The sequence below is a fragment of the Sus scrofa genome, chromosome 2, assembly GCF_054392235.1.
Source record: "Sus scrofa isolate SSC_HxYL_T2T_F1_AM1 chromosome 2, Sscrofa_HxYL_maternal_Yorkshire_Landrace_v2.0, whole genome shotgun sequence".
Taxonomy (NCBI): Eukaryota; Metazoa; Chordata; class Mammalia; order Artiodactyla; family Suidae; genus Sus; species Sus scrofa.
Window position 1 is genome coordinate 99233209 of NC_139384.1, and position 14497 is coordinate 99247705.

At 47.0% G+C, this 14497-nt stretch overlaps 1 protein-coding gene and 1 non-coding gene across 2 annotated transcripts in view; both read left to right on the forward strand.

Annotated features, from left to right (window-relative positions):
* Positions 1–14497, forward strand: part of THBS4 (thrombospondin 4) — a 51254-nt gene that overhangs the window by 23618 nt on the left and 13139 nt on the right. Inside the window, exons 6-13 of the mRNA XM_021084490.2 lie at positions 10–61; positions 281–483; positions 2264–2401; positions 5912–5980; positions 7852–8004; positions 11336–11440; positions 12494–12601; positions 13167–13326. Of these exons, the coding sequence (XP_020940149.2) occupies positions 10–61; positions 281–483; positions 2264–2401; positions 5912–5980; positions 7852–8004; positions 11336–11440; positions 12494–12601; positions 13167–13326 (988 nt within the window). The remainder of the gene's footprint in view (positions 1–9; positions 62–280; positions 484–2263; positions 2402–5911; positions 5981–7851; positions 8005–11335; positions 11441–12493; positions 12602–13166; positions 13327–14497) is intronic.
* On the forward strand, positions 6157–6228 carry TRNAE-UUC (transfer RNA glutamic acid (anticodon UUC)). Its single transcript has one exon. It is a non-coding gene; the product is annotated as a tRNA-Glu (tRNA).

Here is a 14497-nt window from a genome sequence, read left to right on the forward strand (position 1 = left end):
TTTCTAAAGGTCAAGGAAACATCATTTTTGCGAAACACCATAGCTGAATGCCAGGCTTGCGGTAAGTGCTTTTCTAGTAACTGGCACATTCAGAGCTGGACGAGCAGATGCCGGCTGATGAAGGGCCTGGGTGGGTGAGCCTCCGCTGGCTGTGGTTTTGGAGGTTTGGCACAGAGATGGAGGGAAGGGGGAGAATGTTCATCGGGAAACTAAACTTCCTTCTGTATCAGCTCTGTTTTCTTGACGATGACTAAGCCTATGGATGGTGGTTTTTCTCTAGGTCCTCTCAGCTTTCAGTCTCCAACCCCAAACACCCTGGTGGCCCCCGCACCCCCAGCCTCCCCGACACCCCCCGTGCGCCGGTGTGACTCCAACCCGTGCTTCCGCGGCGTCCGATGCACTGACACCAGAGACGGCTTTCAGTGTGGGCCCTGCCCCGAGGGCTACACAGGAAATGGGGTCACCTGTTCTGACGTGGATGAGGTACAAGTTCAACTACACGGCGGGGAGCGGGGGGGAGGGCCCTCCCCAGGCTCCCCTCGGACACCCTACAGCTTTATGGGAAAAGAAGCCAGCCTGATGACTCAAGGATGACTTGGGTTGTCCTCCAGGCTACCCAGAAACCATTCCCTCAGGTCTTACAAATGTTAGTGTCAAAATTTTTGCTAAAACCAACTCCACTCCCTCAGGAATCCTTAGGGACACATGAGCTGTGGGAAGGAGGAGGCATGACACAGTTGGGGCCATGATCCCATGTCTCTGTCTCCAGAGACATAGGATGGTGTGGCTACAGGGCTGAGATATTGGCCTTCAACTCTTAACATTGAATATTTCTCTTAAGCAGTCTCTATTACAGTTGGTTTTCTTTCCCACACATTTGCAAATGTGGGAGAGGAAAGATTTGGGTAAGGGTGTATTTCAGGGGTTGCAACTGATATCTTCAGGCTTCCTAAAACAGAGGAGGCGAGAGGAGTCTCAAACCAGCAAGATCTTTTCCTCTCTTGTTTTATTTATTTATTTATTTGTATTTTTGTCTTTTCTAGGGCCACATCTGAGGCATATAGAGGTTCCCAGGCTAGGGGTCGAATCAGAGCTGCAGCTGCTGGCCCACACTACAAGCCAGAGCAACACCAGATCCGAGCCGTGTCTGCAACCTACACCACAACTCATGGCAGCGCCGGATCCTTAATCCACTGAACAAGGCCAGGGATCGAACCCACAACCTTATGGTTCCTAGTCGAATTCGTTAACCACTGAGCCACAACAGGAACTCCCAGCAAGACTTTTTTGAGGAGGCTCTGTAACCTATGAGTAACCAAAAGTGCCCATAGATGGAGCCGGAAAAACATTCAGCAAACCCAGGCTGTTTGACTGGCTGGCAGTGCCTCTGAAGGAGACTATTTTGGTGTCCGCCAGTCCAGCCTTAAAGCAGGGTTCATAGCAGGTAGCAAGGCTTCCCCCGGCATGTGCCTTTCCCCTCCCATCAGGCCACAGGGAGGCAGGCAGGAGCTTAGCTCACATGCACAGATCTGCAGGTTCAGGTAGCTATTCTGTCCCCAGGTAGTAAACAATTAAGACAGTGTCTGCGAAGCCCTCAATTGGAGGAACATCTGCCCATGTTTCATAGAACTGCATCTGGTTTTTGTCTGTGAGCTGGAATTTTCCTCCTTTTGAAAGGGCAGGAAGTGGTCATGTTTTTTACATTAGATGAAGTGGTTAGGAAAAAAAGAAAAAAAATCAGAACACATCTCCTAGACCGTGAAAGAAAGCTTTGGAACAACCGTGGACTTGATAGGGCTCGAAGGCAGGCACAGCTCCTGATGGATCCCATCTTACTGAGGAAACCAGTGCCTTGGCTTTCGTTTCAGTAGCCAGTTGAGTCCAAAGGCATTAAAACCAACAGCCAGCTGACAAGTGGTCCAGCAGCACCGTCCTCTCACAGAGATTTTAAAATTCCAAGTTAGAATGTCAGGGAATTTACACTGGGAGAGAGACTGGTTAACACCAAGGACCCTTTCCATCTGGCTGTGCATTATTCTGTCATATGCAAAGCCCACGATAAGGCAACCTCCAGACCAGGCCATGTGAGTCAGGGATTCTGTGAGTTAACTGTGCAATTGGAAGCCTCTATTGCCTTTATCATTTCAACCACCCCCAAAAAATGGATGGTTCAATGAATCAACAAGCTTGTGCAAATAGAGGAACAGAAGTTTGAGAGTGTTTGCTCCATGTGGCTGAAGACTGAATTTTTGTTTCTCTCTAGTGCAGATACCATCCCTGCTACCCAGGCGTGCGCTGCGTGAACTTGGCTCCTGGCTTCAGATGTGACGCCTGCCCAGTGGGCTTCACGGGGCCCACAGTGCAGGGTGTTGGGATCAACTTTGCCAAGACAAACAAGCAGGTGGGCTGAAGTTATGGTCTTTGAATCTCTAATGACCGACAGAAAACCTCTGGTTGGTTCCCGCCTCTTTCCATATAACCCTTGACCTCCTTGAGCAACCAGCGCCATGTGGAATATCCCGATGCACTGTGGTTGGAGAGTTTTCCAACTCATTTCTGAATATATCTGTTTATCAGCGCTCATGAAGAGGAAGCTTGCAAATGGGGCTATCACTTGAAAAACAGGGAATGAGGAGTTCCCGTCATGGCGCAGTGGTTAACGAATCCAACTAGGAACCGTGAGGTTTCGGGTTTGATCCCTGGCCTTGCTCAGTGGGTTAAGGACCTGGCGTTGCCGTGAGCTGTGGTGTAGTTTGCAGACGCGGCTCGGATCCTTTGTGGCTGTGGCTCTGGCACAGGCCGGTGGCTACAGCTCCAATTAGACCCCTAGTCTGCGAACCTCCATATGCCGAGGGAGCGGCCATAGAAAAGGCAAAAAGACAAAAAAAAAAAAAAAAAAGAAAAGAAAAGAAAAACAGGGAATGGGATAATACTGAATTCACGGCCTGATGCAGACTTGTTGGTAGCCATTTGAGCATTTTGTCCCACAGAGTAACTGAAGAGTCAGGGAAAGAAATAAAAGCTTGGAAGAATTAGATCACTTTTATAAAGTCACTGTTGCTGATCGGAAGCTGTTTTAGAGAGGAGAGGATTTCAAGAGTAGAAATAATCCCCTAAGGAAACCCCCCTTTCTTCTTTTAAGCCGTAAATTGCCATAAAGCACTTGAGCGCTTGGTGACAGTCTGCATTTATTTCCAAATGTTCTGTTAGATCCCAGTCATTATTTAACTGACTGACTGTGAAATTCTTTTTGATGTTTTCAGCCCTTAAAAATGATTGGTCTATAAATATATTTTACTACCTTAGGGAAATTATTAGCTTTGAAGAAGGGTACGAGGTTCATTATTTGCTAGCTGCCTATCAAAGGATTCTAGAGGGCATCATTTTTTTTTAGACTAGAAAAAGGCAAGTTAGATACATAGGAATGACAAGAAGCCATGGGAGTAATGACCTAAAGTTTTTCTTCCTCTTCTCTAACGACAAAATCTCCAAGACCAAACCGAGGAAAATAGACTTCAAGAAATAGGTGCTTTTTGTAAGCTAGGCAGGAGTGCCTCCAGTGGATTTCTAGCAACATGGTTGACCAAACTCAAGTTTTATTTTATTTATTTGTTTGTTTATTGTTTTTTTAGGGTCACACCCACAGCATATGGAAGTTCCCGGGCTAGGAGTCAAATCAGAGCTGCAGCTGCCAGCCTACGCACCAGCCACAGCAACGCTGGATCCGAGCCACATCTGTGACCTATACCACAGCTCACGGCAACACCAGATCCTTAACCCACTGAGTAAGGGCAGGGATCAAACCTGCATCTGCATGGATACTAGTCGGGTTGCTTACCACTGCGCCATGGCAGGAACTCCCTTAACAGTAAATTTTAATGCATGCCATTATCAAAAGAAATAAAAGGAAATGTGCAGGTTCAGGAAACAAAGAGGGAATTCAGAGTCAGAGCTGTGGGTGCAAGCTGATGCCACAGCAGCTCATGAAAGATGGGATCTAGGTGTAGGTCATTCAAGTGGGAAACTGGGGTTCAGGCCCTGTGTGGGTACCACAGATGCAGTCTTGAACCTTTAGAAAGACCTCACACCCTTGAAGAAAGCCAGAAGCCTCAGAGACCTACACCACTCATCGCAAGGAGGTGAGAAAACTTCCTTAGCCCCCCAAATCAACAGGAACCTTGATGTCAGCTTTGGGACGTGGTTGACAAAAATGAGAATTGCCCACAGCCAATCAAAGCTTGTACCACATGCAGTTGTGAGCTCCAAATCAGTGTTGCACCTAGAATACAGAAATACAAGCCCCCAAATTGACCTAAAAAACAGCCCTGGAGCTGTAAAATCCTCAGGACCCTGGCTAATGTCCAAACCATATCACTTTGGGAAGAGACTCCAAAACTCAGGACCTGTGGGATACCCACAAGCTAAAGCAGGGCCCCTAAAGACAAGACTCAAAAGAATGGGAGCAGAAGGAGGCTAAAGATTTTTCAGACAAAGAAGCACCCGTGAGGAAAAATAACAAATGTAAAATAAGTTCAAAAGGTAAGGAGAAAAAGGAAAAAATAGACACCATAGTTGAGGGACAGGGCAACGTAAGAAAAAAGAAAAGAGGCAGTTTTCAAAAATAGCCAAGTAAAATGTATTCAGTGAAAAAAAAATTGTTTTAAATATATGTGAATGTTGTAGAGACGAAAACTACCTCTTTTAGGCAAAGAATAGACTGCAGATTTTGGTATATCTTGAAATGGTAAAAACTGGGACTCTAGGTAAAAGAGGAAGAAAGCTCAATTAATTGACCTACTATTAATTATGTCACATATGATATCGTCCTTAATTATCATAGTAATGCTTTGAAAAAGAAACTCTTACTTTCAATTTGCAGGCAATTTAACTGAGATTCAGAATGCTTGTGGAAATTGTGCAAAATCACGTAGCCAGCAAGAGTTTTGATAGAAATGCACATCCATCTTATTATTTTATTCATGCAGAAAGCATTTACTCATAATCTGAAGTAAGCCACAAACTGTTCTAGGTAAATACAGATCCAATAAACTTTGAAATTTTCTTTTAAAAATGATATGTATAATTTTATAAATATATAAACTCATTGGCATTCAAAATTCAATAGATGGGCAAGACAGCTGGTGGGGAATTTATAGACTGGAAAGGATATCTAAGGAAATCATCTATAATTTAGTGCAGAGAAATAAAGATAAAGAAGAACAGGGAGAAGAGGTTCAGAGTCACTGAGGTGAAGAGTTAAGAGGTGATTGAGAAAGTCCAGTATTTGTTTAATTGTAATTTTAAGGAAGGAATAGAAAGAACGGCAGCAGAAGGAAGCTAAGGATTTTTCAGAACTGAAGAAAGGGATCCCCTGGGTGGAAGAAATGCATTCTGTCCAAGCAGGATGAAAAAGAATCTTCCTGATTTAAAAAGGTTGTGGAACAGACAATTGGATAAGTTGTCTTTTGTGAACAGCTTTAAATACCAGAGAGTCTGGAGTTCCCATCGTGGCTCAGCAGAAATGAATCATATATGAGGACGCAGGTTCAATCCCTGGCCTTGCTGTGAGCTGTGGTGTAGGTCGCAGACACAGCTGGGATCCCGCATGGGATAGTCAGTGACTATAGCTCCGATTCAACCCCTAGCCAGGGAACCTCCATATGCCTCATGTGTGGCCCTAAAAAGACGATAGGTAGGTAGGTAGGTAGTTGACTCTCTGGTATCTATCTATCAACTTGAAATTAGGTTGAGTACAGACGGGTACAAACACAGGGAGATGGCTAAAGTGATGCTCTGATCACCAGCCTACCTGAAATTCTGTGTCAAAGCTTCACACAAAGACGTCAAAACGAAGTGAAATGTATGTGCATGTCTACTTAAACGAGTGTCTCTCTCAACTTTTCTGTACCAGGTCTGCACAGATATTGATGAGTGTCGAAACGGAGCATGTGTTCTCAATTCTATCTGTGTTAACACCTTGGTGAGTATTTGTCATGTTTCCTATTATCAAAGACCAGTTATTAAAACGAGGATATGACTATAAATTATAACCCCAAAATACGTGGAAAACACGTGGGCATAATATATTTGATTGACAAATGAGGATAAAAATTTGTGCTGAAAAAGTTTTTAACACAAGAGTAATTTTATGGGAGTTCCCTGGTGGTTCAGTGGTTAGAACTCAGCACTTTCACTGCTGTGGCCAAGGTTCAATCCCTGGTCTGGGAGCTAAGATCCCACATCAAGCCGCTGTATGCCGCAGCCAAAAAAAAAAGAGTAATTTTATCCTTAATTTTATAAATGCCAAACTTGTTCATCTTCTATCAAAGCTTTTTGGATAAATACTTATTGAATAAAATGTTACCAATCTTGTATTTTTTAAAGTGCTTCTTAGTTTGTATGAATAGTTTCGTATTCCAGAAAGCATTTTACTGGCGACAATGCAATTTCCAAACGGTATTCATTATTTTCATTGAACTTCCCAAAAGTCATTTATAGTAAATTAAAATGATAGTACTTAGGGGGTCTAAAATGTAATCAGATCTAGGTTTCATTTCTCAAAGTTCCCGTCCACCGTTTCCAAAGTGATAGGCGTGGCACAATAGACTGTCATTGAAAGAACCAGACTCCAGGTAGGACTGCTTCTCCCTTACTGTATGTTCCTGGCAGAGGTTTTAAATCTCTAGGTTCCTAGTTTCGTTATATGTCAAAGCATTTGATAAATATCAGGTCACTTCTTTTCATCCTTACACCAACCTGTAAATAGGCACTATTATTATCCCCATTTTACAGTTGAAGGAACTGAGGCACAAGGAGAATTAACTCATTAGGCCAAGGCTACACATCTCATAAGATGTCCACTCTGGCTGCAGAGCCCTGTTCTACCCACAGTGCTATACTGCCTGGGCATATACTGGGACTTACTGCTTCTGAGGTTTTTTTTGTTTGTTTGTTTGTTTTGTTTGTTTTTGGTCTTTTTAGGGCCACACCTGCAGCATATGGAGGTTCCCAGGCTAGGGGTCCAATCAGAGCGGCTACAGGTCGGATTAGACCCCTAGCCTGGGAACCTCCATATGCCATGGGTGTGGCCCTAGAAAAGACAAAAAAAAAAGAATTCTCTGTGTGCCTGTTTCTTTGTCACTTGATTGTTTACAAAAAAAAAAAATCAATTGTAAACAAGACAAAGGAACAGTGAAAAAAAAAATTCTAACTTGCTTTTTATTTTATTTTATTTTGCATTTTAGGGCCAAACTCTTGGCATCTGGAAGTTCCCAGGCTAGGGTTTGAATTGACCGGCCTATGCCACAGCCACAGCAACTCAGGATCCCAGCTGCATCCGCATCCTACACCACAGCCCAGTGCAACGCTGGACCCCTGACCCAATGAGCGAGACCAGGGATCGAACCCACATCTCCATGGATAGTAGTCGGATTCGTTTCTGCTGCACCGCAACAGGAACTCCCTCTAACTTGCTTTTTAATTAAACCATGTCCTTTGTCCCCAGAGCAGTCTTCTCACTCCACCTCCCAGGACTTGATTGGAGCTTTCAGCCCTTTCCCTCCACAGTGAGGCTGGCAAGTCAAAGTGGGTTGGCTCACCGGCCACTCTTCTGCCTTCGTCCTATTGCTGCACGTCTCTGTGGCCTGCTGCAGCTTCCACCAAGACTCTGGGTATATTGGTGGTGTCTCCCCCAACACGTTCACAATCTTATAAGACACACACATAAGCAGAAGCAGGCATAGGGCTCACTTCGTCCTGGCATCAGTCACCCTCTAGAAATGAGCACATTCACAGGACCTCTGCTCACTCACAGTTCTGAGCCTCTGGCTCATCATCTTCCTGTCTTTGCAGGGATCTTACCGCTGCGGGCCTTGTAAACCAGGGTACATCGGCGATCAGATGAGGGGCTGCAAAATGGAGAGAAACTGCAGAAATCCAGAGCTGAACCCTTGCAGTGTGAACGCGCAGTGTATCGAAGAGAGGCAGGGGGATGTGACGTGCGTGGTAAGCCTGCGGTCCCTGGCTTTGTCATTTTCCCTCTTCCATTTGAAGTCCCATCCCTCTTGGGTTTCTTCTTGCCTCAGGGTAAAAGGACTCAAAAAGGAAAACACTCCCATCCAACGAAACAAGGGCTGGTAGTAAGAGTCAGCAGAGTTTTCAGGGAGCAGCCTGAAATCCTCCTTGCCATCCGCCACCGCCTTTTCTCTCCGCCTCGGGCTGTGGGTCGACCCCAGCCCCTCAGACCCCTCAGTGGTAGAGCCCCTGAGCGGTGGGCACCCTCGGTGTAAGGCCTGGGAAATGAGCGGCAGGAGAGAATAGAGCACCTTCCTGCCTCCTGACTGCTATGCTGCCTGTTTCTGTGCGCACACAGCTGCCATTTCTGCCCTCACCCTGAAGACGTCCAGTTTCCACATCTGGCTGACCGCCCCAGAGGGGTGAGCTGCAGTGCAGGGAGTGGGGGTCTGCTGTTGTAAACCCTGGGAGAGAAACCTTCTTCCTCCGAGGCCGCTCTTCTTGGCGTCCGCCTCCTCCAGGTTCAGGTGCAGCTCAGTGGATGCTCACTCTCCTTCCCCCCTGAGGTTCCCAGCCTGGGAATCCGACTTAGCAGGAGGAGGCCAGGAAGACAGCAGCACAGGTTCAGCCTCGCATGAGTCTCCGGCCCAGCAGGTGTGTAGGGGGCCCTTGGTGAGGAAGGAGGCACATTGCTGCCAGCCCGCCTCCTGTCCCAGGCTCCCCGGAATCTAGACACTGCGGCAGAATCAGGCAGCTTCCACAGCTGCTCGCCTCCTGCTTCCTCCCCAGGGAGCCAGGCCCTTCAGAGTCTGGGATTCACTGGGTTCCTGGCCATCACCCTGAGTGGCAGGTTGGGTTCTGGGAGACTTTTTCTCTCTCCTTTATACTTCAAACTCAGATTTCTCTATGTGCGTAAAATTTTCTACAATGAGACTGTCTCTTTCAAATAGGAAAAAATGAGACGAATCACAGCTCAGTTAAAGAAATAGCTGTAATGACGTTAGCGCTGTCCAGCAATGCAGATTGTCTGTCTGTAACAAGAACTGATGAAGAACAAGCTGGGTCAAAGGGGGAGGAAAAATCAACAATTTTTCTTACTCCTATCGATGGGGCATGGTTATTCCCATTGAGAGGCAAGTGTAGATCTGTGTTTAAATCCTCATTTTCGGTGCACAAATTAATGACTCCCCTGGGATGGTGGGTGATGGGGCTCTTAATATGTTTTTGAATTTGTAATAAGGCACAACGACAGATGGTAAAGGATTAATACACTTGGTGCGACTACCAAAATAATCTGCCAGAAAATGGCTCATTAAAAATGCATTTGTTCCTAGAGGAAAAATTTTTTCTTCCTTAAAAATGAGTCAAGGGCCAGACCCCATGGCTGAGCTTTCCAAGCCTCCTAAAGGCCCTGCAGGAGCAACTGAATGGAAATAAGGGTAGTTATGGGAGGGGTCTCTTTGGAATCCTGCCTCCTAAATCTCTGGTTGCCGAAGAGGAATGAGAACAGACAGGCTGCCGCCGAGAAAGCCACTGGTCTTCAATCACCTTATTTTGATTAATGAGGGCAGGAAATCTAAGATTTACTTGTATCAGGTTTCTTTTCCCTTGGCCTTGACTCTCTTCTCGACACTCGTACCACCCCCTCCTCCCCCGCTGCCTTGCTGATTCCCTGTCATTTTCCAGGCCCCCTTCTCCTGTGTTCTCCTGCTGTTCTGCCTGTTCTCCTGTGAGCCACCATCCTGCTCCTGGGCTGAGCTCCCAGGTCCCAGGCCAGGAGACCACTTATGGAAGGATTTCCTTTGCCTGGGGTTTATCATTCATCCTTTAGTTAGGCCAACTAGGATATGGAATATCAGAGGGAGAACTCGCAGGGCATGTTAACTAACTGTAAGTGGCCCAAGACACTGAACTGGGCCATCTTGCGTTCGAGTCCTAGCTCTGAGACCTTGAGCAAGGGACTTAGCCACTCTGAGCTGAGCTGACTCTTTTGGAAAAACGGATCATGATGACCTTGCGGCATCGTTGTAAGTATTAGAGAAAATGGCAATAGAGTGGTGTGGAATAAGTGTTACATGAATGCCTATTGTGCTGACTGTGAAGGCTTGCTCTCAGCGGCTGATGGTGGCCATGGAACTCGGGTAGACCTTTCCAGGGAAGTAGAAAACACACAGACCCAGCAGTGCCCCTGTGGGAAAGCACTTCTGTTCAAAGAAAAGAATAGAGGTAAAACACCGTGGAAGGTTCCTCTTGTGGTAGAAATTGATCTAGAAGACCATTCGATTCAGAAATATGACTCTGGCTCCAGAATGATAGGGAAAGGACCACAGCAGCCACTCTACCCATGTGTGCATTCATTTCCACTGGGAGAAGAAATCAGATTATCATATGGAGAACATTTTGCCAGTAAGTGAGAATTGCCAACACAAATACCCTTTGAACTAGGAATTTCTCACTAAGAAACCAGCCCATGTGCAATGTACTAGAATTATTTGTGGCAGCATTGTTAGAGATAGAAAAAGGTTTTAACAACTTGACACTCACCAGTGGGGGCCTGGTTGAATTAATTGAGGCACATGCATTCATTCCACCTTAGGTATGATAATGATACATCTGTGCCCATTAAAAAGAATGACACAGACTATATGCAGTGATTCAGAAAGAGCTGCAAGATACAATGTTGATTTCTTTAAAAAATCAAGGTGTGGGGAGTTCTCGTTGTGGCCCAGCAGGTTAAGAACCCAGCCGGTATCCATGAGGATGTGGGTTCGATCACTGGCCTCCCTCAGTAGGTTAACAGTCCGGCGTTGACATGAGCTGTGGTGTAGGTTACAGACTCGGCTTGGATCCAGCATTGCTGTGGCTCTGGCGTAGGCCGGCAGCTGCAGCTCCAATTCAACCCCTAGCCTAGAAATCGCCATATGCCACAGGTGCAGCCCTAAAAGGAAAATAATAATATTAAATAAAAATCAAGGTGCAGAGCAGTGTAGATATCTGCGCTACCAGTTGTGCTAAAGGACAAAAGGAGCAAAAGAATGTGTGTTTGCTGGTCTCTGCCTGGCCTGCCTCTGAAAGTATTCATGAGGATTGCCTCGGTTCCTGAGCCAAGGAGCAGGAGAGAGAAGTTTTCACTCTACCTCTCTTTGTGCCTTTTGAATTTTGAACCATTAGACTATTCCAAGCTCAAAGTAATAGCTTTAAAATCCTACCCCACAAAGCTTTCTGGCTCTGGGCCCTCCCTCTGTGGATGAGGCTCTTGTCGGCCACCGAGCCTCCCACCAGGCTCAGCTCCCAGGCTTTCTGATGGGCTTTCCCTTCACAGTGTGGGGTCGGCTGGGCTGGTGATGGCTACATCTGTGGAAAAGACGTGGACATCGACAGTTACCCAGACGAAGAACTGCCGTGCTCTGCCAGAAACTGCAAAAAAGTAAGGAGGGCAGATGGGAAAACACACACACACAGAGTCTGGCTTTCCAAAGCCACATCTTATATGAGGGAGTGGTTCTGGGGGTTTCATTTAAAATTGTGTTTTCTAAGTAGCTGCATCTCAAATGTACCAGAGCAGCCAGCAGTAAAGCAGGGGCGTTCCTGCTGTGGTGTAACAGGATTATCAGTGTCGTGGCAGTGCCAGGACACAGGTTCGATTCCCCACCTGGCACAGGGGGTTCAAGGACCGGGTGTTGCCGTAGCTGCGGCCTCGGTTACAGCTGTTGCTCAGATCCAGTCCATGGCTGGGGAATTCCATATGCTGCAAGGCAGCCCAAAAAGAGAAAAAGAAAAAAGAAAGCAGGGCAGGCCCAATCAGATTTGAGGTCAGAAATAGTTTTTGACTTGAGAGGTGGAAGATGGGGGTGGGGGAAATGGAGACAAGTTGGTGGAAGGGAACAGAATTTCACTTCTGAGATAAGATCTAAGGAGCTAATGTGGTGACTATATATGGTGACTATAGTTTAGTTAACACTGTGGTATAATTGAAATTTGCTAAAAGAGTAGAACATCAGTGTTCTCAGCAAAAAAGAAGGGGGTAGAGTTCCCGTGTGGCGCAGCAGGTTAAGGATCCGAGTTGTTACCACTGTGGCTCAGGTCAGTGTTCTGGCATGGGTTCAGTCCCCAGCCCAGGAACTTCTGCATGCTGTGGGCGTGACAAAAAAAAAAAAAAAAAAGGAGGGAGGACGTTCCCACTGTGGTGCAGTGGGTCACAGGATCTGGCACTGCGGCTGCAGTTCAGATCCCATCCCTGGCCCAGGAACTTCCATATGCCATGGGTGTGGCCATAAAAAAAATGGGAGGGGGATAAATATGTGAGGTGATGCATATGTTAATTAACATGATGGGAGAAGCCCTTTACAATATATATGTCTATCAAGTCATTACATTATGCACTTTAAATGTCTTACAATTTTATTTGTTATACCTCAATAACTCAATGAAAAAAAAAAAGGCAAAAGTTCTCTCTCTGAGCTATGTTTCTCCAACTTAGGACAACTGCAAGTACGTGCCAAATTCTGGCCAAGAAGATGCAGACAGAGATGGCATCGGAGATGCTTGTGACGAGGATGCTGATGGAGATGGGATCCTGAATGAGCAGGTAGGTTCCTGCTTTGCTGGGAGGGCCTCTGAATTGCCTCAAACCAAGGATGCTGGAAGAAAGCCCATAAAGTCCACTATTTCTCTTAGTCATCCCCAGTGTTGGTTTCCATGCCTGTGTTCCCATAGCACTGCCACTTTTTATTCTAAGATTCTCAAATATTTAAAGTATAAAACTGACAGCCCTGGGCCTCCTGAGTTCTGGCATCTCATGAGGTTGGGGGTGGAGGTCGGTTGGCATCCACAGTAGGACCAGGCACACCGCAGGGATTCAGTAAAAGTCAGCAAATACTGGCGTTCCGGTCATGGCTCAGCAGAAGGGAACCTCACTAGCATCCACGAGGACGCTGGTTCAGTCCCTGTCCTTGATCAGGGAGTTTGTGAGCCGTGGTGTAGGTCACAGACATGGCCCGGGTCTGGCGTGGCTGTGGCTGTGGTATAGGCCAGTTGCTACAGCTCCAGTTTGGCCCCTAGCCTGGGAACCTCCATATGCTGCAGTTATGGCCTTAAAAAGACCAAAAAAAAAAAAAAAAAAATCAGCAAATGTCTGTCTTCTGATTCTTTAGGATAACTGTGTCCTGACCCACAACATGGATCAGAGGAACAGTGACAAAGATATCTATGGAGATGCCTGTGATAACTGCCGGAATGTCCTAAATAATGACCAGAGAGACACTGATGGGGATGGAAAAGGAGATGCCTGCGACGATGACATGGATGGAGATGGTGGGTTTGTCTTAGTTGTCTTTTACGTGGGATCCATCTGTCCTTTCTCCCTTGTTCTCTCTTAGGAGTGGGATAGAATTTCTGACTCTCAGGGCCCTCCTTCACTGGGTGGTTCCATGTGGCCCTGCACCTGAGGGAGGGGGACCGAGGAAACTCTATGGCCCCCTCCCCTCTTTTTTTTTTTTTTTTTTTTTTTTTTGCTATTTCTTTGGCCTCTCCTGCGGCATATGGAAGTTCCCAGGCTAGGGGTCAAATTGGAGCTGTAGTTGGCAGCCTACGCCACAGCCACAGCAACGTGGGATCCAAGCCGTGTCTGCGACCTACACCACAGCTCACGGCAACACCAGATCCTTAGCCCACTAAGCAAGGCCGGGGATCGAACCCACAACCTCATGGTTCCTAGTCAGATTTGTTAACCACTGAGCCACAACGGGAACTCCCAGCCCCCTTTCCTCTTGAATAACCCTGGTATTTCGAGAACTCAGCCTCACTGCCAGCAACTTTGTAGGAACCCCTTCAAGCAGTGTCTTGTCAGGGCCGTACCTCTGTAGGACATCTGTCTTCCAAGGCTGTACCTTCCCCTCCTCCCCACCCCCCTTCTCATGTCTCCGAGTCCTGGAAATGGAGGACCGAGGGAGTGAGAGGCCCTGGGCAGGGTCTCAGGCTACAGCCCCAGGTCAGTCTCCTCCCAAAGAGAATCAAGCATTTCCCGGAGACTGGATAGCCCTCCCCTCGCGCTGCCACCCCATTCTGGAAAGAGCTGTCAGGGAGGCTGCATCGCCCAGCCCCATGGCCCACGGAGGGGGCCTCATATGGAAGTCTTTGTGAATGGGACCCCTGGAGCACAGCTCCGGAGCCTCCCAGGACTCGAGGAAGGGTGTTTATTCCTGTACAGCTTCCACAGTATGTAGACGACCATCACCAAGGTGTAGGCTGGATCCAGTAGCTTCTGCAAAACATACCGCATCACGGGGCCTTGAAGGAAAATCCTTTTGGAAATATACTCACCCAGGGTTCTGGTCGTGGCGCAGTGGAAAAGAATCCAGCTAGGAACCATGAGGTTTTGGGTTCGATCCCTGGCCTCGCTCAGTGGGTTAAGGATCCAGCGTTGCTGTGAGCTGTGGTGTAGGTCGCAGACCTGGCTCAGATCCCGCGTTGCTGTGGCTCTGGT